This window comes from Varroa destructor, unplaced genomic scaffold (genome assembly GCF_002443255.2).
Source record: "Varroa destructor unplaced genomic scaffold, Vdes_3.0 BEIS01000002.1, whole genome shotgun sequence".
Taxonomy (NCBI): domain Eukaryota; kingdom Metazoa; phylum Arthropoda; class Arachnida; order Mesostigmata; family Varroidae; genus Varroa; species Varroa destructor.
The window spans coordinates 30804736-30826615 of NW_019211455.1; the positions used below are offsets into that span (position 1 = coordinate 30804736).

The 21880-nt window shown below is 39.2% G+C and overlaps 1 protein-coding gene across 1 annotated transcript; it reads right to left on the reverse strand.

The window, feature by feature from the left end:
- Positions 1-7103: 7103 nt before the first annotated feature.
- On the reverse strand, positions 7104-11192 carry LOC111245605 (uncharacterized). The gene is made up of 4 exons (XM_022794182.2): positions 10562-11192; positions 9716-9783; positions 9022-9174; positions 7104-8491 (listed from the first exon to the last, which is right to left on the reverse strand). The coding sequence occupies exons 1-4, from the start codon at positions 10692-10694 to the stop codon at positions 8312-8314; spliced, it is 534 nt and encodes a 177-aa protein (XP_022649917.1). The 5' UTR covers positions 10695-11192; the 3' UTR covers positions 7104-8311.
- Positions 11193-21880: the final 10688 nt, after the last annotated feature.

Genomic DNA, 21880 nt, shown 5'->3' on the forward strand with positions numbered 1-21880 from the left:
GCAGGATTATTCATATTAATTGAATTCAACATTCTTAATATAATGTCAGTTAAGTGTCTCTTAGGTAACTTAGAGCTTTACTTTATCAAAAAATACTCGCATGAATTAACATGCCGAGTGAATCCCTCAATCTACGTATCTTTTACCTACCACGGTTGCTACTGGCGTTGTGCTTAAATATATAATTTATGGTACTCGATAAAACTTTCAAAGCTGTACTATTAGCGTAGGGAAATAGTGCCATTTTTCAGTCGGCTGGACGCTGCAATACATCAACAACCTTCGGACCGCCAATTAACATGAAATGTTAAATCAGCTAAATCTGCCCAAACCAAAGTACCGGCAAAATGCACTCGCAAGCTCTTGATAGGCCATGTTCCTTTGTACGCACTGGCGCAGTTGGCCCGACTGGTCGACGACGACGATACTTACTAGTATTGATCGCTTTTTTCTCTACTCTATCGCCAGGCGCTCCGTGGAGCCTACCCATGTTCAGGTCTGGCACTTGGAATAGCGGATGGCTAAAGTATTTCGGCTGTCTCTCCATTTAGCCGTTACGGTATTTCCGTAATCTGGTTTGCTATAACCAATGCGGCCAGTATGAACACGCTGTGCATTACACGTCCCAACGCGCGTGCCAGACATCAGCCACGACAAGAATATGGACTTTTTGTACGTCAACGTCTATCTGTTTGCTATTGACAGCGGTGCCCTTGTCCCTGCTCGTGTTACTCTCGTTGCAGTTGCAATTCTTACATCTGCTGCCCATTGTGTGGCTTTTTTTTTTCTGCAGATGGATAGATATTTTGTGTTTATCTTTTCTTCTGTGGTCCACTCGGTGCGGTGCTAGGTTGGTCTATGAGTGTCTACAACGAATAGAAACTGGCCACCTGCTGCGTCAGCCGTTCCCTGGGGCTGAGTTGGTCCGACGATCTTTGACCTTATCTTTGGGATTTTTTTTTGTCGTCTCCCAACCACCGTGAAGACAGTCGGTCATTAAAACGTTTGACGAAGAAAGCAGGGGTGAGAAGGGGACCCAGCAAACAATAGTGTTGTTCGTGTATTATCACAAAGCAACCAGAGACGTCATAAACAGTTCGTAAGGTTAACTTCGTGACGTTAACAATGACAAAACTTAGTATGCTGGGCAAAGTAAAAATGAAAAGACATCAACCTCGTAGGCAACAAACTCTGCAGGACAATGGGCAAGCCTATGCCATACCTGAACAGAACATATTTAGCAAAACAGCTGTTCAGTGTGAAGGATAGCTAAGTGTTTATAATCGAAAACAAAAAAAAAGACACTCCGTTGAATCGAATAAGGTTTTTAGTCTGAAGATATTTTTGATTTATCGAGGAAAGAATGTTCGAAAAATGCAAAAAAAAATATTTTACAGTAGATATAAGGGTTTGAAAGCTTTTAGGGTTTAAATTTATACAAATATATTAACGAACGAAAGGAACCTTTTTTTACCTTACTATCTTTTTACCACCATTAAAAGGTATCTAAAGCTTAGTACTCGGCGTTTTGCTTCGACTTAATTTGCCACTTGCCATGATAGGGCAAGAGAGTAACGAATAACAATAGCACTAAATTATTAATCGCTTCAACTACTCAATTGGATAATTGTCAACCTTGCTAATGATTTACATTAACAACTACGGTAGCCATTCTTGAAGACTGCTGCTCGCCCCTGTCTCCTCTCGGCGTGTTTTTCTTGCAAAAGAAAGCGTATTGTTTGAATCGTTCAGGAGTTACCTTAAGGTTACTGAGTGCCTGTTGTTAACGAAGTGGGTTATCCAGTGCAGTCGACGCACTCTTTGTTTTCAGCTGGAACAAAGACCGAACAAGCGACCGACTCTATTTAGGGGAAAAGGAAAACGCTCCAAAGCCGAAGACTTCTGCAATGCGCTCGCAGCTACTCAGCCAAGTTAGGGCAGGAACGTAAACCGTTAGTTACTTCGGCTGTAGGACAGTTCAGCCGCTATTCTTTAAAGATGCAAGTCTCTTTTAGAGGCTGCTCTTTATCTTAGTTTAATTACCTACTAGGCCGGTCAAGGACCTTGAATTGAGAAGGCTTTGTTTACGAGAAAGGCTTCAACAATGTTTTGATTCAAAATATGGCAATCTGTTTTGTTAAAATGAAACTATCATTGCACGTGTACGAATATTCCGCCAGCTAAACGTTATAATTATATCCCATTAAGCAATAAATCAGTTTGTCAAAAGACAGTCGCAGTATGTTTATAGCTATTGTCGTTTCATTTTCTGCTAGAGGAAACAAACAAGTAGAGAGCGGTTAGCAGACATTTTTGAAATTTGAGTGTGTATAGTAGTAGTTTAGCCTAGGTAACGCTGTCTCTAATTCGAGTTTTCCGATGCATATGGATGCACTTGTGTTTCAATATTCGACCGATGTGAAAGAGCGCGATATCTCTCTCTCAATTTACGAAGGACTTCTAAAAACGAAAAATAGTTTTCTTTTTTTTGGAGAGTGAAATAGCTTTGGGTATTTTTTGTTTGAATGATCACGAAATATAGTATTAGGATATACTTTGTGAAGTTTTGCAACCACGAATTTAGCATATTTGTCTATGAACTTACTTTTGCGAAACAGCGAATGAACGCGAAGCTTGACTACTCTAGTAGTTAGTAGATAATTTTTAAAAACCAATAGGAACAAACGACCGGCTGTAGGTGCAGGCTACCCCTGCGATAGTGCAGTGGTATCTTCATATCTACTAACCTGAGAAGCATGAACGAAGCTTTTTAAGTACAAGTCTCGGAGCAGGCTCTATCGTACCAAACCGTATTATAGGAAAAGCCATTAATATATAATAGTAACTTTCCGTCTTACTTGGTCTTTGGTACTTACAATTGTGTTAAGCCCCTTTTCAGATAAGTATTTGAAGCAGCTCTGTGCAGAAATACCGGGTCTGAGCTCGTAGCAAGAGAACTAAGGGCCGATTATAAACAATTTCTTGTAAATTCAAGCTTTCGAGCTTTTAGGGTGCGATCAACGTCACCGCACCCAGAAAGTCGTAGTGTTCATCAATAGTATTGACTTTATAAATTAAAACCTCTACAGATATTTCTTTCCTTTGAGTGTATACGCTAGGGCTCTTATGAAAAAATGTACATAAACTGAAGTATTGACATTAGAAGTAAACGAGTTCATACAGAGGTAATTTTTCGGAAATTTCTGAAATGGTTACGCTTTCGGAGCCTGTTTTTAACTTCCAAATTTTCATTTTTTTTTTTTAACGAAGTACAGCTGAAGATTTTTGGTGTTCTAATCAAATAGACAATCCGGAATGACATGAAATAAACCAAATAGACAGGCCTGGACCGTACGTTTGTTCCATATCATGCAGAAGGGTACAGATCAGAATACCACATTTATCGAAAATCTAGGTAAATTTGATGCGTGTGAGCAAATAGTAGTCGTTCATTAATGTTTCTGTCACTATCGCATTTATCACGCTGTTACAAGCGAATCCGGTGGACTTTAAAATGTTGTAATTTTTAAGCTACGAAGTTTGGCTGAAAAATACTGGTCTTTTAAAAATCGGTTGAATTTACTACAGGACAAATAAGGTTCGTGAGAAAAAACATTTTTTAGTTTTAAGAATCAACGTTTAGTGGTCAAGTTTTTATTCCTCGAAGGCCACAGCGCTGTGGTCGTTCGTCGAAGATTAATGGACATTAGGCAAGAACGTCTTAAGCAAAAGCGTCGTACATGAATAGTGCAAACTTTTCAAAACGAAAATTGGAGTGTCGAGGTCTAGCGACGCTGTGACTAGATGTTGAGACTCGATGTATTTTTTTTACTTTAATTAAGAGGGCTTTTTACAAAAGTAGGACTTGGAGTCTTAGGGCCCTGTGGATCAAAGCTGGCTTTTTACGTGTAACACACATACTTCAATCATAATTTAGATACTAAAAATACGAAAATTGGGTAAAAAACGGATAGCCCGTGAATCGACTTTAGGCCAGTTGGAAATTTGTACAATGTATCGCACGTGCAACTTTCGAAACCTTAGTCGACAAAAAACCCGTAAGAGTAAACGGTCGCTATCAATAAGGCCTAATTCAGGCCCTACCGCCAACCGAAAAGGAACCAGGCAAGTGAATCACATGCGACCATACTGCACAAAGAGAAGATAATTCCACTCTTTATGACGAAGTCTAGACTAACGCGATGATACTATGTGTTTAATGGGATTGGAGGGGAATAATGCATGATGAATTGTTGCCCCTTAGTAAAACAACTTATCCGAACCTCCCCTAATCAACAAGATTACAACAAGCCATTGAACCATATCGATCGGAACAGAAGCGACGTTGTCTCCCATTATAACAATGACAGATTACAAACATTTTTAGCAACTTTGAAAAATTAGAGCAACATGTATAACAATTTTAGCGTATACGCCGTACAGCCCGAGTACTCTTTTAATCGTGTCCATTTAGCTTAACTGAAAAGAATGCAAAAATCACTTGTCACGATATTTCGTTGAAAAATTATGAAAACAAAAGAAGGAAGTGATGGATTCTAGTGTTGTCAGAAACACAGTAGAAGGCCGTCAGTCAGACTGGCGCCTATTTAGTCCAGTAATATTGCTTAAAAACATAACAAAATCTTTCCTTCAATTTTCGTTTACAGACCGTCAACATTTTCTCAGCAACCCAACATGTACCGAACGGAATATATAAGCCCGGATCTTCTAAAAGTATATTTAAGCAAACACGATTCTTTTAACAATATCTTTTTACATGCGCCAGAAGTGCCTCCCTATCCTCCTTCTGTTACATCTTCGATTTGGAGCCCAAACCGTTGTATGCTATTTCTTCTAATAAGCTTTCCTTTACCCCGCAAATAAGTTTCCATTAGCAACCATGTGTCAAGTAATATTAATAGTTATAAATTTGTTTAAATGCCATTCAAATAGTGTACGCGCAAAAATTTCCATCGATTTTGAATCCATCGAGTCTGGGCTGACAGTAAGTTGGAGGTGCCAACAATGCTGGGGCTCAAATCGGCCAATAATTGCAAAAAAAAATTCTATCTAGGAAAATCCAGGTTATCACAAATAATTTTGATTAATTTTCGAGTCCTCGAATCTAAATTTTATGGAGGCTCCTCTGGTTTGCGTTATAGAAACTTTTTTTTCGATATTTTAGAAGCCACATAAAAAGTGGCAATAACGAAAACTGTCGATTTTGGCTAGAAAAGAAAGCTCATAGAAAATCCGGCGTAAATACACTAGGTAATAAAAACAAGTTGACTCCCGAGAATAACGTACTATCAGGAATAGTTAATGAGCTTAAGTCCGCTAGAACAAGTTGTTCTCCTAAGTAAGCCGCCTAATGTTCGATTTTTATATCCTGCACTATATGTATGTATATATATATATATATATATAATGTCGTACATATATACCCTGTATATAAGTTGTGTGAAGATATTGCTCTCTGCTTGTTCTGTGTTTGCGATTAAGATTTACGAAAAATTTCTCCTGTTGTTCCGGCTCGCTAGAAACTGTTTGTATACTAATACAAGGGCCAGTCTTGTTTAACAAATGAATGCTGCTAATTATTAAATGTTGATTTTATTATGAGCTTTGTCGAATCATAACTGAAGCAACATAAGCACAGCTGCTGTAGTCCTTTTTTCTATTTTCACCTACCATCAGTATGCTTCAGTAGGACATTGATTTGATAGACAAACTACTAGCAGAGTAGGGTATCTGATTGCGGTTCCAAGAGTCGTTCATTGGTGCCGTGTTAAAAAATTTTAATACTTTGAATGTTTATAGGTGTCAGCAAATATTGAAGATTTGCGTGCGCTATTCTCAAACTTAGTAGTTAGTATAGTTATGGCAGCGAAAACATCCGATTTCCGTTTAGAGTCATAAGGTAGTCGTATGCGCTTCTCAAGATTAGAATTGTCAGAGATGGCACCGACTGTGAAGAAGATGAGGTGCAGTACGAACACGTTAATAGTCTGCTAGTGAATCTGCGACTACTAAAAGTTGGGATCTAGGGTGGAAGTGAATCACCACGAACGTGAAAGCAGCATCAGAAACCTAGGGTAGCGCTCAGCTTTGTCTTCTCTTACTTTCTGCAAGCGTTCGGTTCCTGTATGTTTTCACAACGACTACAATTGGCGCTAGGGCCACCGCTACCCTCCTTTGTACTCGGGGGAACAAATAACAACACGAACGAGGCGAGCGAACTGCTGAGGCCTTGCGTTTTGCACCCCCACCCTACGTCCCCACGGGTTGTGTGTTGTAGCTTTAGTTAGCGGAGTTGCCGTTACTGGCAATGGCGACCTTGCCAGCTTTGTCTCTGAATGGAGTAAGCTGTCTTTGGTCAGAACCGGTTCACTCCCGGCTAACAAATTGGCCTCGGCAAAACAAGAATAAACACAGAAGGACTCGCCGAGGGCGAAAGAGATCCAACCGTGATAAAGCCTTTGTTGCGCAGGATTGCGGACAGGTAACGGAGAACACATGCGCCTTACTTTTCCGACCACCACAGCCTTCAGAACCCTTCCGCTGATCGGAAAAAGCTACTTAATTGTTAGCCAGCCTTTTTCATACCAACAGTGAAAGAAGTGGCTTAGACACTTAAAACAGAGTGGCTTACTATTGTCTTGTATGTTCTTTTTATGTTAGGACATAGCGCAGAAGGCTTTCGACGCAGTCACACACATTAAATGGTCTTCGTGCAGAACCGTCGAACCGGTACTGCTATTTAGTCGAACGAATATATAATCCATAACAATCATTCCGTTGAACCGGTCGGTGGCGCGCAAGTCTGTCAGTGTGACGTCTTGTATTCCGAGGTACTATAATCTGAGCAACTATACTGAAAGCGCAATCCGCTTTGACTTGCTCAATTTAACGAGCTTTGGCATTTGATAGGCTTATATTACATGATTTAAGTGCTTATATATTGGCAATCCATCCTCAAAGATTTGGCCTCTTTTGAAGAATACTCCGGCCGTATCCAAATACTAAGGGGCTTGGCTGTCGCTTTGTCGTCGTAACGGAAATTCGCCAAAGCTAACAAGTGTTAGGAAATAGTTGAAGAAACGTCGAGTGAAACATTCTCTCTTCAAACTTTATTTCTTTGATACACAAGAAACAACATATATGCACCGCATTAAATAGACGTAATACGTTCTCATGAAATGATTTGGTAATAAAGGAGAAATAGAAATGGATAGCACTCTTGGTTTTGGAAGTGCTTATTAAAGTGCATTAAACGGGCAATCTATCTATAACAATGACAGGCATTGACTGTTCAACACTTTCCATCATCACTCCACAACAGCCAAGGCACGATGCGATCCTTTACAAACTGAAGAAAGCACTTTTAAAGATGGTGTTATGATAAAGCTAAAATAGCCATACATTTATTGCTTAACTAGTAACTACGCTACTCAATACCGTAACTGTGACTAGATACAACTGTGATTCGGAATCATTGTACTAATATGCACATACACAGAAAAAGAAACAATGGGCCGAAAGTACGACAGTTCTAATGACGATAGCGTGAAACTGACTGCTGATTCCATGGGTATCCTTTACCCTGTCTACGCCAAGCTGATTGAAAGCGTTCCGCACGTTTTCAATGATAAAAGTCAGAGCCAACCTCAGTCAATCTTACTCTTTACGTTTCGAATTTTTATTTCTGGTATTGTCATTCCATCTGGCCATTACATTAACCAGCTGGCTCGCAGTCGTCACGAAACGACCCGTTTGTCTACCTCCGGATTCGTACCTAGACCACAATATGACCCTAAGATACGTTATCCACTAAGCTATCACGGACACTTGACGTTACTCAAATAGGGCTAACTCGCTTACGAGAATGTATGGTGTCAATGCAGAAGCCGGTTTCTCTATTTAGTCAACAAATCGAGATTTTCTTGACTTATCATCTAAACAAAAAACATAATTTAAAATTTTCATGTTGTACAAAGATTTTCCAATACTGATGCTCACAAGATGATACATACGTTACTAATAATAGCAGACAAAATAAAAAACTTACAGCCGGCTGTTAATAACGTTGACTGCTCATATTAAGGCCCACGACTGCTTCTAAATCTATATAGGTGTACAGGTTAAGGTTTTCTAGTATGATTTGCTTTCCGTGCCAGCACGGATATGCTCATTTAGGGATTCACCTGATAAAGCTATGTCTAGCCAATCAATGGAATCCTTCAAAGGATTGTAAAGACATGTTCTCACCGGCTGCGCTTACTTTCTACACTCGTTTGCCACTTAGCGTTTCTTAGAACAGATTGGTTGGGAAATGCCACTGGCCTTCCTTCATGCCGCAGAGTGCTACTAGGGTTGGGTCAAGCGGAGTACTAAAGCGAGTTTTCCGTCTAGACTGGCTCCTATCTGACGATGCAGGACGGACTTCATTGAACACCTCGTTGCTGCCATGAGTCAGGGTTGCGAGGCAAGCCTGAAAATTAGCAGAGAAACATGCTTTAGTACGTTCCTACCTAATCCTTAATCTCCAGTGTCGCGTAGCCTCTTTCTTTGAAATATACGATGCGTGGGTCAGGCCTCGTAGCCATCCGCAAAAACGACACATGATATAGAGCACCTAACGATAAGATGTGCTATGTTATTATTGACAAGCCTAAGCTGACTCGAATGTATAAATAATACCTAAACTTAATATTAATTATAGGATTAGAAACGAATTGGTCGCTTAAATCAGATAAGCTCTTCGTTAATTAATATAAATACGCTATAATAACTAACTAATCACAATTGAAAGCAGCACGACTCTGCCAATAACGTCATCAAATAACTTAATATCAGCGTTACCGTATCAAGATTTATGTTGCGATGCCTTTGAGTATGACGAGGCCCAGAGGTATTTCGTTTTTAGAGATACTCAGTCATTAAAGAGATAAGTGATCAATGAGACAGGTATTGTTCATCACAGTAAAAAGATGGAATCTATGTTTAAGACGATGCACGTACGAAGAATTCGGAGTTTGCCTCACGAACTTCGCCAAAATCTATGGGATCGATCTCATGCCGGGCCTTCATGTAAAGGTCGATATGCGAAAAATAGTAGGCGCACGCGAACGTATTGGAGACAAAATTTGGTTCAATGCCAAATTTGATCAGCATCTGCAATTGGAAACAGCCGGAGTAAAAAGCGGACAATCAGAGATAGGATGGTGCGATCAGTGCTCGACTTTGTCTATAATAATTTCCCTCAAGATACGGGCCTGCAAAAGTGTTAGGCTGGCGGCCGGCCTTACTACTTAATTTTCACTGTCTTCTATGTAAATTGGGATAGCACAGCATATTTACATGAAATGCTAAGTGAAAACGATTTCATGTGTTCGGCAAAAGTTTCTATACGTTAAGGACAATTCGTGTTAGTCCAGCATCGAGTGAGAAATGGCCGATAAAGGTCGAGTGCCGGGCGAACGCGGTCGTGACAACCGCAGTCGCGAAAGCGTATCTATGACAAACGTATGAGAGTTTATGAAGTACTTGAATTCCACTAGGGCCCCTTCATCGAGTCTAGATTTCGGTTGATGATGACGTAAAGAAGCATGTCGAACGAACAATCATACGACTACTACATAATATCGAACGAATATTTTTAATCCTTCAAACGTTATTTTACGTATACCTTACACTGTTATTATTATTCTCGTACCTCTCCGATGATACCATTTGCTTGTTTTTTCGAAACGGTACTGTTGAATAATGGATTCTCGCATATCTCTGTAATCGTACATAATGAATTTTATTATTGGTAAAAGCGGTAACAATCAGTCGGCGATTTCTTATCTTGACCTATGCAAAATGTACTAAGTTAATAAGTTCGGTGTGGTAATATTGCACCGATCCGGCTCGAGTGACGAGAATAGATCTAAATAGATTGAAGCGTTTCTTGTAGTAACAGTGTTAATTTTCTAATCATTTTGCAAAAGACACACTTTATTTCATCTTCTCCTGTTAGGCATCCAAGTCAATATAGCTGATACATCATATTGAAACTGTGAAAGAGCAATCAGACCTGAGCCCATGTAAATTTCGATCTTGCTACCATCAAATTATACACGATCTCGGTCGCACCGCTCACTAAACTGTTTTCGTCTTAAAATATGACAATAGCCTCCATTTTGCGGTTAATGATAATAGCTTTATACATAGTCATTACTTCTAACTTTACCGCTACATTCACTTTCGTAAAATGTGATTTTAACTTATGTTATTAGCTAAATTTGCAGAGGGTTCGGTTGAGCTTTGTTTTGAAGTTACATTTTCGGCGCTTAATATATACGTAATTTGCTAACAGCTTATGAATGACACGTCAGAAGATACACAGCCTCGTGTATCATTTGGTGCTAACTTAACTTAGCTAACTCAACATAGTGTTACTTATGGAATAATTGATTCTTTCCCATGTGCTGTATTACCTAGATTACCTCAAAGGAAACGGCTCCGCAATTAGAAAATAAGTGTCCTCTTCAGCAGATACAGTCGTCTAACAACTTACCTTCCACCGAAGGTGGCGTTACGGCTGAAGTGAAGTCAACCAAAGCTATAGCAACCCACAGAATCATAATGTTTCGCAAGTGGCAGGTCAATAACTTAGTACACACATAATCGCGATCATATCCAAGTGGCATGTTGTACTTATTTGAGTTTGCAATATGTCACGTTGGATCTGACTAAAACTAGGCAGGATATTATTGAAACATGAATGCTCCAAGCAGGCGCATACGACGGACGATTCTTTCGTGTTCACTTCTACCGCTTCGACACAAGCCGCTTATCGTAAGGCAATTGGGCCTGCCTTTACTATGGTGTGCTCGCTGCTACATGTATTAGAACTATTGTTCCTGCAATCTTGTAAACACGGGCACAGCTAACCACTACAAGCGCCACTCCGATCAATGAGATCTAATCCCGACCTGGCTGTACAACTGTAGATTTAAGCGATGTCCCATGCACCTGCGGTGACGCTGCTGGACGAAGCTCGCAATAGACCGAAAAATGGGAAAGGAGCAACAAACACCCGCTTACTACTATACTTGATTGGATTTGCTATTATTCCTGCGTGAGGCAACAGTTGCCGACACCGTTACCCGCTTCATTGCCTCCGGTTGTTTGGCAACAACTATAATGCAATCGAATGGCAACTATCACGGCGTCGACTGTGACGAAGTACGAAACGACGGCACTTCACGTTTTCATACTGCCACTGCAACTGATAATGGCGTTGATGGAAGAACGAGGCGCTAGGACAGGCTTTACCCTTCTACAATTATTACATATTTTAATATGTTTCGGCTGGTAAAATTACTATTACGTAATAATGTTATAATTATTCTGACGGATATAAGGAGATGTTACCTACTGTCATGTAGCATGAAACAAGAAACTGAAGCTGAGGCAAATAGTTTGCTTGAAATGACGCCATAGTCACATATCAATGTCTATATACAAAGTTGGAATTTTTCGAAATTCAACACATCTATGTTCAGCTATTGCTGACGAACGTTGTTTCTATATAGGCTTTATTCATCTAGCTACCTTAAGAAAGATTATAATTGATACGGATTGTCTATATTCGTCGTATGGCGGAGCTAGAACAGACGGCGCGCAAATGCATAGATATCTCAATTGCTCTTGTTATTGTCTGAGTCACCCGAACAGACGTCGTTCTATTTTACTGCCGTAAACCCGTATTTTGTTTCTTTTATGAAAGTGTGCCTCGAGCGTCGACGGCGAAGGCAACGAGCTTCCAAACAACTCTGTACGCTCATTAAAATATGCGCGGACGCTTGCAGTTAGACCACGTCGTAATCAGCGTTGCCTATCCAAGGACGCTTTAGGGAATAGCCTGATCTTTTCAGCGTTGAAGCCGCAGATCCAGACTTATACTTGCATCTTAGCAGTGCATCCGCCGATGCAATTACGTTACAGCAGTCGAGTGCAATGTGTCGCCCTATGGAATCACTACGATGTCCTACCCTGCAAAGTCTTCCATCTATTTCGACAAACTAAAAATATATAACTCTGTACAAAACGCATTTATGGATAGCATCTATATACGTTATTTCGTTTTATCGAAATAGTCCGTCTTTGAAGTTTTTTGCCGCAGGTTCATACATTTTACCTGCAGCAGTTTGCTCCTCGTGAATATTTCAACACCCGGTTCAAATATCCATATACCTGTCTGAATTTTTGTGTAGCAAACGCCTTACGACGAAGATAATGCTTTTCGAAAAAAAAAATTTATATTTCATAGGAGTTAACAATATAAAGTCAATTCAGTATTCCAAAATTAGCGTTGCCTTCCTGTCAATTTATTCTCAATTCGATAAAAACTGGAACATGTGCGGTTAAATATTCGGTATTTTTAGGATACGTGAGTTATTTTGTCGCAAAAATAGATATTGGGCCACGCGTCTGACAACAATACGAACGCCGATCCAATGGGAGCATCGTCCGCTCTATTGAAAAGTTTATCTAATCGGCAATCGCGCTTATATAAAAAAAGAAAAAAGGAAAACGTAAAAATAGCGAGCAAGCCTTGAATGACAACACACAACACTATATATATATATAGTTTTCTAGTAGTTATATATGTATAGTTCTCGATCGTAGCCGCTGCTTTTTGGTTTTCCACATTTACTTAAGAAAAAAAATGCTAGTCAAATAATGTTAGCCATGATGATTGATATTCCCAGAGCACTTGCCTTCGATTTGTACTTACTTCGAAACCTTCGTCTAGCACTGCCGAAAGTTGAAGCGGCCGGCCTTCTACTTCGGTAGTGTATCAAGCTTCTGCTTGTCTTAAATTGCTGAATAATTAACCGCAGCAACAGGAAGGCTTGCCTTATATTGGACGCAACAATTTGCTTTCGATCGCGATATTGATGGCTCAAAGCCTTTGCCTTGTCTTTTGCCCTTTCCCATGCAATTTGGTTTGTATACCACGCTAAACAAGAAAAACCAAGGGTAAGTGCGACAACTAGCTAACATATGTATGTACTATATTTCTGTATAGATATTCCAGAAAATAGAGTACGCAAATGTTAGCATCGATTTTTTGTCAATAGCGGGTATTTTGATACACATTAAAAACATAATAAACGCATAGGGAAAAATGTTTTCGTCTAGTTGAACGAAATCATTCATATGTATAGTCGTATTGTGTAAGGATTGCTTTAGCAAAAATAAAGCTTTCATTTTAATCAACCGGTTGCTATTTTACCGTTCAGGCAAACATGGCTGAAATAACGATAATAGTCGCAAACCGTTGCAAGACATCGTCTATATACAGGGTAAGCTATTTGGCGAGTCTTTGTCATAGTATGCATTGATTAGCTATTCTTGGTGTTAGTGGACAGCCAAATTTTTCTAGAACAAACAACAAATATATCGCGGCGGAAAGCAGTGCGTCATTTTCGCAAAGATCAGGACAAAATACATCTTTTTTTGGGTTACCATGAATTAACAAATAACGTATCGCCAGTACATCTAGGGCTGTGTGATGAATGGCACAGTGGAACATCCATAACCGAGAAAAAACCGGTGAGAGTTAAACGATGCCGCCCAAAACATCGATACGTCTAGCATTTCGTCTATTTTTGTTGTAACAAGAAAGAAAATACCATTTTAGGTGGGTCACCGTATATACACACATAAGATGTATGTATACATATATTTACACTAACTATTTTATCTACATGAGTAAATAGAGCGTTAGATAGATGTTTGTATTGTAAATAGACAAATCTAACTTTAATTCGATGAATTTTTAATACTGCAACTCAGTCTTCCTATAAAAAAACATTAGAATTGAAAAGCGTCTACCGCAAACAGTCAAACGAAAATATCGCTGATGACAAAAAGCAAGAAAAACATCAATTTCGCGAATATTATGGATTCAAGTAGGTAAATATTAACTTGTGTTCAGTTCTGCGATATGCGGAAATGTTGGTAACGCTGAGTCCAGCTGGCAATAACGAATGAATAAATTATGAACTTAGAATAATCTAATAACATATGTCTCAAGTTTTTTCAATTGATTTTACGGAGCGCTCCGTAACTTGACAGTCCATTGTACTTGTGTGAATAAAAAAAAGTAGACAAGCTCGTTGATAGACTCCAGCAGATATGTTATATACGACAGGTAAGTAACGATTGCAGAAGTATCATCTATACACGAAAGCTTCAAAGAACCGTGTTCACGAGGTACTTCATAGGCTTCGTTCTACGTACTGTCTTACCGTCCCACCATGACCTCTATCGGCTTTTATCAGTAAAGCTATCAATGCAATTCCTGACAATTCACACAATTTGGAAACCGCAGAGAAGCCTATCATCCGATTAGACTGTGTACCTTTTCTGGTATAGAGGTCATAGCGTTATCTACATATTGTTGCATATCACTCTGCCCTCATTAGCCTTCTGCGAATGAAATAGCGTCTTAAGGTCCCACTGGTTTAAGCCTTGTACTTACGAAAGTGTGTGAACAAGAAAAACAATGATTCTCATAATCAAGGTAATAACTTTTTCAAGGATCGGTGATTTGACACGTTAGTCATAGATGTACAAGGCATTCTATTGGAATATTTTTTTGTACAACTGTAAAAAATTAATGTTAACCTTAATAAAAGTAGCTCTAGCAGCACCTGAACTATCAAAACGAGTCATATTCCTAGTAAAAGCGTCTCGGCAGGATATTTACAAAATTTATCTATATGCATCACTAGTTAATCGGACTTCCAGTCACCGTAGGTCGTTAATTTTATAGCTACGAGAGATATTGGCTTGAAATATAGTAAAGTATGCTCTTGGCTTGAACAACTGTATGCCGGGATAATAACTACCTGTATAAAATGCTCCGTACTTTTGATAATTGTAATAAATGCGAGTGTGCATTACATTAACGTAAAAACCATGTTGTGACATTCGTAACAAATATTAAAAAGGAAAAAAAAGCTTTTTTTAGTATCGTTTGAACTGTTTTAACACTAAAACAGCTGTGCCCATTTATTTCGCCAACAATGTCGTTCTTTTTTATTAGGAACTGAGCATCGAAGCAAATTTCCAAAGGCAGTACTAGCGGCGATATTTTTGTTCGTCTCGGCGAGATGCGGGCCGCAGTAGAACAGCTGTCATGTTCTTGTGGACAGGCACCTATCGACGCTGGCCGGTGTTCTACGAGCCTATAAAGGCTCAAACTGTCAAGTCACCCACGACGCGTTCAGTCCTGGCCTCTGTTTTGAAACCCTCTAGCTCTAGCGTCTTCTAAAGACCTACCTCCACTGAAGTTGGCAAAGAGTCTCAACGAGATCAAGATAGACTTTACCCATGGGATCGACCCAGCGCCTTGGACTCGTTCGAGTCAGAGCGGCGAAAGGAGCCTCGGTGCGGGAACGATTAACGCCAAGCCCCAAACGGTTCTCCTTTAGCTTGTCCTCGTTCAATCTGTCCAACGAAGTCGTCGTGTATGGATTTAAATTACTTAGGTAGAGGACCAGCTACTGATAACATTCGATAGCCTGAGAAGTAGCTTTTCTACAGTTTATTGCAAAAATTATTGGCGTAATATTCTCTATACGTAAGGTGAAGAACATTCACTTTGTGAATACTTTATCTAGTCGGCGTATGCCCGTGCAGTGACCTTCCTACAGAATCACTTTAAAGCAAAGTCTACAATTGTTTATTTGAAACGACGTCATTCGTAGGTTGATAGTTCCTAATAGAAATATATTCGTTTTTAAAAAATCGTGTTGTTCTTCTCAGTGTTCGTGAACAAATCACCAAATCAAAGGTGAAGGTAGCTTCACATCGATATGTGCCACTTTGATCTCTGAAAATACAAGTCTACATTGTTATAGATTTGGCCATGTTAATCGGCAAGTACTAACTCATCATTCAGTTAATACCAACAGCTGTACAAAGTAGAGTTGGGGACGAATTTTCGTAACAGACTTTAGTAATAGATTAATGGGTACGATAACCACATCGGCCCATTCCATACGGCCAAGCTCCTGTCGCTGTCTGTGGCCATTTTGCTGGAAACTAGTAAAGGCTAAATCGTATAGCCCGAAATATTGTTACGGTACATTACAACTTCTCGTTCTTTTGCCAGTTCTCTATGAGGCATAAACATCGTCAAAGGAAGTGTCTAATAGCTCCTTGTTAAGCTAGTTAGGGTTTCGCAGCGTTGTATGGATGTATCGAACCGATAAAAAATACTTCATCACATAATGATGTTGTTTCAGCCTTGACGAATGAATTTAGGTTTTTTAATTGAGAAATGGCGACGTGTCTGTTGTTGATATCCGTTTATCTCTTAGGTATATCCTTGCGTTTAACGAACAAAGAACATTTGGATTGAAACATTTGCTTCTATTGTGGAAATATTACTTGGTTAGTTACTATATAACGGCCATTACATTGGTGAGCTTAGAATTGAACAAAACACGGAAAACTCTGCTGCAGGGCGAAGCGAAAAGGGGAGCTTCTTATCTTTACCAGCCATGGAGTCGCGGCAGATTTGTTCCACTTCAGTGGACATTAACTCACAAAAGGGACAAGACTCGGGCAAACATCTTTATCTCAAAGGAGAATACGGCTACGTAACTTTAAATTGCTCATAACTTCCGTAAGAACACTCACTTTACTCATAATAGTGTACATACGGTAAACATGTGTTCTTCTAATATTGGCTTCGATTAATCTATATCATCCTCTTAAGCCAATCTTCGTTAGGTAGTACGTGCTTCTGAACGGTTGCGAGACATGTGCAATTACCTATCTGCGACCTACCCCATTTCCTCCTTCACTCGAGGTTGGTCTTGCCTATATATAACTAGCTAGGTGGCTTTACCATTTCTTCAGTGGAGATATTAGGCATCAAACGACCAGGTCGAGCTGGGCGTACGAGTTTTCACTTACAGCCTCAGTCACCGTCGCCTGGCCGAGAGCACTGAGCAAAAGTCCACTTTAGACCTGTAAAAATCTTTAAGGAAAAGAAAGCCTTAGAGAGTACAACAAAAGTCTGAAGAAAAGGAAGAACACACGGACAACGGGATGAAACGAGCAGATAAATTAGAATCTTTCGCCTCCTGTGCAGACCATGTCTTACCCTATTTCTTTGTTTGGCTTAGCTGAAAAATTTACAAATATTCCTGCCTGCCGCTGTAAAATGAACAAATTGCAAAAAGCAGCACAAATACATGATAGCGTCAAGTGATTTCAGCCTCCCTACCTCATTACAGATGCCGAAGTTACTTTTTATTGACAGAAGTTCACTATTATTATTTTCAACGACAAGCTTGCCACTGGTTGAACTATCATTACTTCATAGCCAACGAACTGCTGTTAATAAACTTCCAACAGAATCACTAACAATGCCAGACTCTACGATACTGCTCTTCAATGAGTGTGTGTATTTCACGTTATGCTTTCGGCATCTGCGGTATATGACAACGCATCAAAATTTTAGTACATTACATTTACATAGAGTAGACACCCTGTAGAACGTGCCTTTGCTACTGATAGATTTGATCATTGCAGGTTAAGTGAAGTCAAATACTTCATATTGGCACTGCCCTTTTTCACTTTAGAGTTGGCATAGTGCTTGATTTGAGACCCTAAAAAAAAGTCCTTCAATTGCAAACAACCTATTTCATTGTTAACAACTGGATTCTAGCTCTATGGACAGACCAATGATGCAGTAACGTCGAAATTCGTTAATTTTTGTCATTTTTTTATAGCTTCTCATGAGAACTTCAGTGCAATATCTCGTGTGATTATGACTTACCGCATGATATCCTATTCCTTCATCTTCACATTAATAGCTTTCAATCAATAGTACGTTTGTAAGAAAAACATAAACATACAACGGAGCAGACGAAATGGCTTTGTTCCCTTTAGTTTTTTTTCGATAATCTTTGCTTTGAGGACGATATGGTCAAAGTCGCCCCACTGCCTAACTTTATCATCAACAATATTTGATAACCATATATTCCTGCCTGGACGGGCAACCTAAATGCGTACATAGGCTGAACTTCTCAAAAAATGTTTATAGTTAGAATTATTACAGTCATTCTATATAATATTATTATATTAAGTTCAAGTAGTGAAAGATCACAAAATGACTGAGGGTAAGGCACTCTTATATCTGCAAAGTGGGGTTAAGGAGTCTACTCAAATAACAAAAACTTTTCTAGCCCATCATACTTACGCATATTTTCTTTTTGTGATTCGGAAGGCTCGTTGAAGTAATCTAGCCATGCTGTTATGCTGTTCATTCGGACCAGTCCAACGAACAGAACCCTCCTTAGCAATGGGGTTCATTTCCAATCCTGTAGCAGACTTCCATCTTCATAAACTCCACCCGTAGCGGAGCCACTGTCGAAATAATCAGCAACCTCAACAAGCGGAGAAATGAGCGTCTCTGTCATTGCCTTTCTGAAAAATATCTCAGTTTTTTCCGAGAGGCTTGCGTACGGATCACCACAAATCTCATACAAACGAACTGGCCCTCTGCCCGATGTTGAACTAAAAAAAAAACTACGAATAGTTGAAAAACATGGCACTAGAGTTTAATGTTAGTTACCACGTACGTAAATATCCTCTGGCTTGACAAATGAGACATTTCAAAAAATTGATAACATCAAGGAACCAAAATGTATTCAAATCCTGGGATGACTGCGTGCAACAATCCGTAAGAAATTACTAGCCCAAATTGATTAAAGTATCGAAATTTTTCGACATGGAATTTGAAAGCCTTAAGGCATATCAATTAATAAACGTGTAAGACTAATTTAATGGTTCTACTATGCATCTCTTCCTTCTTGATAAGCAACAGTTCGTTAATCTTCTCTCCGATCAAAGAAGAATATCAAATCGCATAATTTATGCCTGCTGGTATACCCTTGTCTTTCTGGTTTCACCATTACTATTTTTATCAAACATGATTAGCACCTTTGCTTGGTTGTGATTAGCGGATGGAAAATTCCCTTGCTACAAAAATCTTTATATTTTAAAGTAACGAATATTATTATTATTCAAGTGTTTAATATCTTAATATAGTATGTAAACGAAGCATGGACATCACCTAGCTTCTTTGTGTTAGCCAGCCTCCTTTACCCCACCCCGGTATATATATATATTAGGCTATTACAAAACAATCTAGTAGACTTCGAAATTGAACTAGCTATTTTTAACGCGTTTATTCCAGTGCTGTGGCAGCTTCTGGGCAGTCAAGTACCTATCATTCGCGTTCTCATACAATGATTTCTTTATCTGTGGCTTTTCGACGTAAATCGATAGTGGGGCATGCTTGTCCGCTAGCTATCCTTTTTAGAGCATGGAAAGCCTCGTAATCACACGACCCTAAATCGGGAAAATAAACTGAATATTAATCTATCCAATTCAAACGTAATTGAAGCATGGCAATGAGATCTAGCGTTTTTGTCAGGTAACAATACTGCTTGTTTCTGATTTCCGTCCATGAGTCCTTTAAAAAAATAACGCGGGTTGCATACAGCGTTTCATTTTCGGCGAGTATCTCATAGTAGCAGGTGCCCCTGATGTCTACCGTGAGTGGTACCATCACCTTACATTCAAACTTACTTAGTACTATTTCTCTCCCTGTTCTCTTGCCTGGCCCTTCGCCAGTTGGTGATGAAGATTGAACTACCCCTGTCTATGTCGTGACCGTATGCTACAAACGGGTTTTTTTGTTAGTTCAAATTCTACAAATTGCACGTGGAATACATACAACTAACTAACTTGGAATCAATTTACGGCAAATTTTTGTATTCAGACATTCTGTATTCAGTTTTCAGTATTTCGGTCACGATTCTATAACACGTTATACGTTATGTTGCGTCAGTTTTGACTGACAGAGCTCTTAGACTTCAAGTTCTCGTTCTGCGAAAAGCCTCCATGATTGCTAATTTAACTTCAGGTCCCTTAGATTTCGTCGTGTGGTCACCTCCTGGCTGGTCTTCAACACTTTAATCTCCGTTCTTGATACCTGTGCATCATTCATTTACTGTGCTTTCGTTTAGAACCTCCTTGCCTAATATCTTTACCCATCCTCGATGAATTTCGAGTGCGGTGAGGCCTCTGAGGAACAAAAGATTCCCCATTGAGCCTTCATTGTTGAGACTAAAAGACATTTTCCTTCTGAGCTCATCCCCTTGAAGTCAACTTGCAAGTTTCTAAATGACGCAACTATATACCAGCCACATTTCATCTGTCAGAGGCACATAATTCAAAATCATTTAATTTTAAAGTCTGCCGGATTTGCTTGTAGCAGCATAATTATCTATATACAAAATTTGTATGTAACGAACCGCAGAAGGAGTTTACAAACGCGTTTGTACAGCATTTCGTATTTCTGATCAGTATAAAAGCCTCAAAGTCACGATAAAGCATTAAGCATATAAAACTTTAGTACATAGAAAATTTGGAATAAATAGCATATAATTCACGTCAGTCCGATTACCTTGTAGATATATAAGTTATTGATTTAGTTGATCTAACATGAAAATCTAAGTTATAGTTACTTTTATTAATTGATAGAAGGCATGCATGGATGTAAAGTTCAGGTGAAATGTATACTATCTTTTGAGATCAGATAACTTACGTATAATTCTAATAAGCAATTACGAATTACGCATGACTAGGATTCGCTTAAGAACGGGAAGCACAGATAAATTTTTAACAAAAAGTGTAATGCTACTTTTTTCCTTCTGTTTTTGTTTGGTTCGGTTTTACAACAATCGGCTCAGGGGCAAAATGACGTCAAGGAATCAAACAAACAAACAATAACGTACATAGTAAAGCTGTCACGTAGCTTTGAAGTATTACTTTCTACTCTTCTTAGACATTGTTGTGCAGAAGCAGCCTATAGGGCAGGTGTACGCAAAACCACTATGGGTGAGCCCGATTGTCTTCATTTATGCTTTTCTGGGTCGAACAGTCACTCCCCAGAACGTAAGCCCTATTTTCCTCCGTCATACCTCCGCTCAATATCCAAATAATTGCTGCGATTATTATAATAAGCAAAATCACGTACCGCTTCTTTGGCCAGCTGTTAATAGCGAGTTGGCGGTCAATCCTACCACCCGACAACTGTGAAAGGTTCATCAGGATGGATCATGACATCATCGAGAAACCCCGCCGAGAATCTGTCTTTCTCGTCTTGGATAAAGAATAACAGCTATCGAATGAACCTGAAACGCCTTTGTCAGAAATTGGACATTCGTTGGATGCTATACTTAAATGTCAGGCAAAGCACGAGTCGAAATATGCTCCTGCCGAACGCATTATATGGGGCAAATTGACTAATGGATATAACTTGGAGGAATGTGTTGATGGAGAAGATGAAATTGCGTTTACCGAAAAGCAGGCTTTTGATATTTATAAGACAATAATATAGTTGTAGTATTTTACGTAAGGATAAAGTTATAAGCCTACTCAAAAAATGATGTTCCTAAAAATTAAAAACAGCGCTAACGATATGAAGGTATGAAACATTTTAATAGCACACGATATACTTTTCAGTTTACTTTCAGATGCAGTCAAGCAAAAATCAAATGATGAACTTTCCATAAGGCGACGAAATCCACCGAATTATCATGAGTAATATTTAAAGCGGATACTAGTAATACTTCCGCTTGCTCATTTATTGAGATATGTTTTTTCTTGGGAAGTGTGACCTTGATATTAGTTGTGTGGCTTTCTGTTCCTAGGCTTCTTCGGTAATAAGTGTCAAGTCAGTCTAACGTTGTACAGTATAAGAACGGACATTTTTATGAGAATTTATTTAATT

Coding starts and splice junctions, on each gene's coding strand:
- LOC111245605 (XM_022794182.2), bottom strand. CDS start 10,694: ATGCCACTTGGATATGATCGCGATTATGTGTGTACTAAGTTATTGACC. Junction 9,175..9,715: donor CAAATGGTATCATCGGAGAG/GTACGAGAATAA, acceptor TTCCAATTGCAG/ATGCTGATCAAATTTGGCAT. Junction 8,492..9,021: donor AGGCAAACTCCGAATTCTTC/GTACGTGCATCG, acceptor GCTAATTTTCAG/GCTTGCCTCGCAACCCTGAC.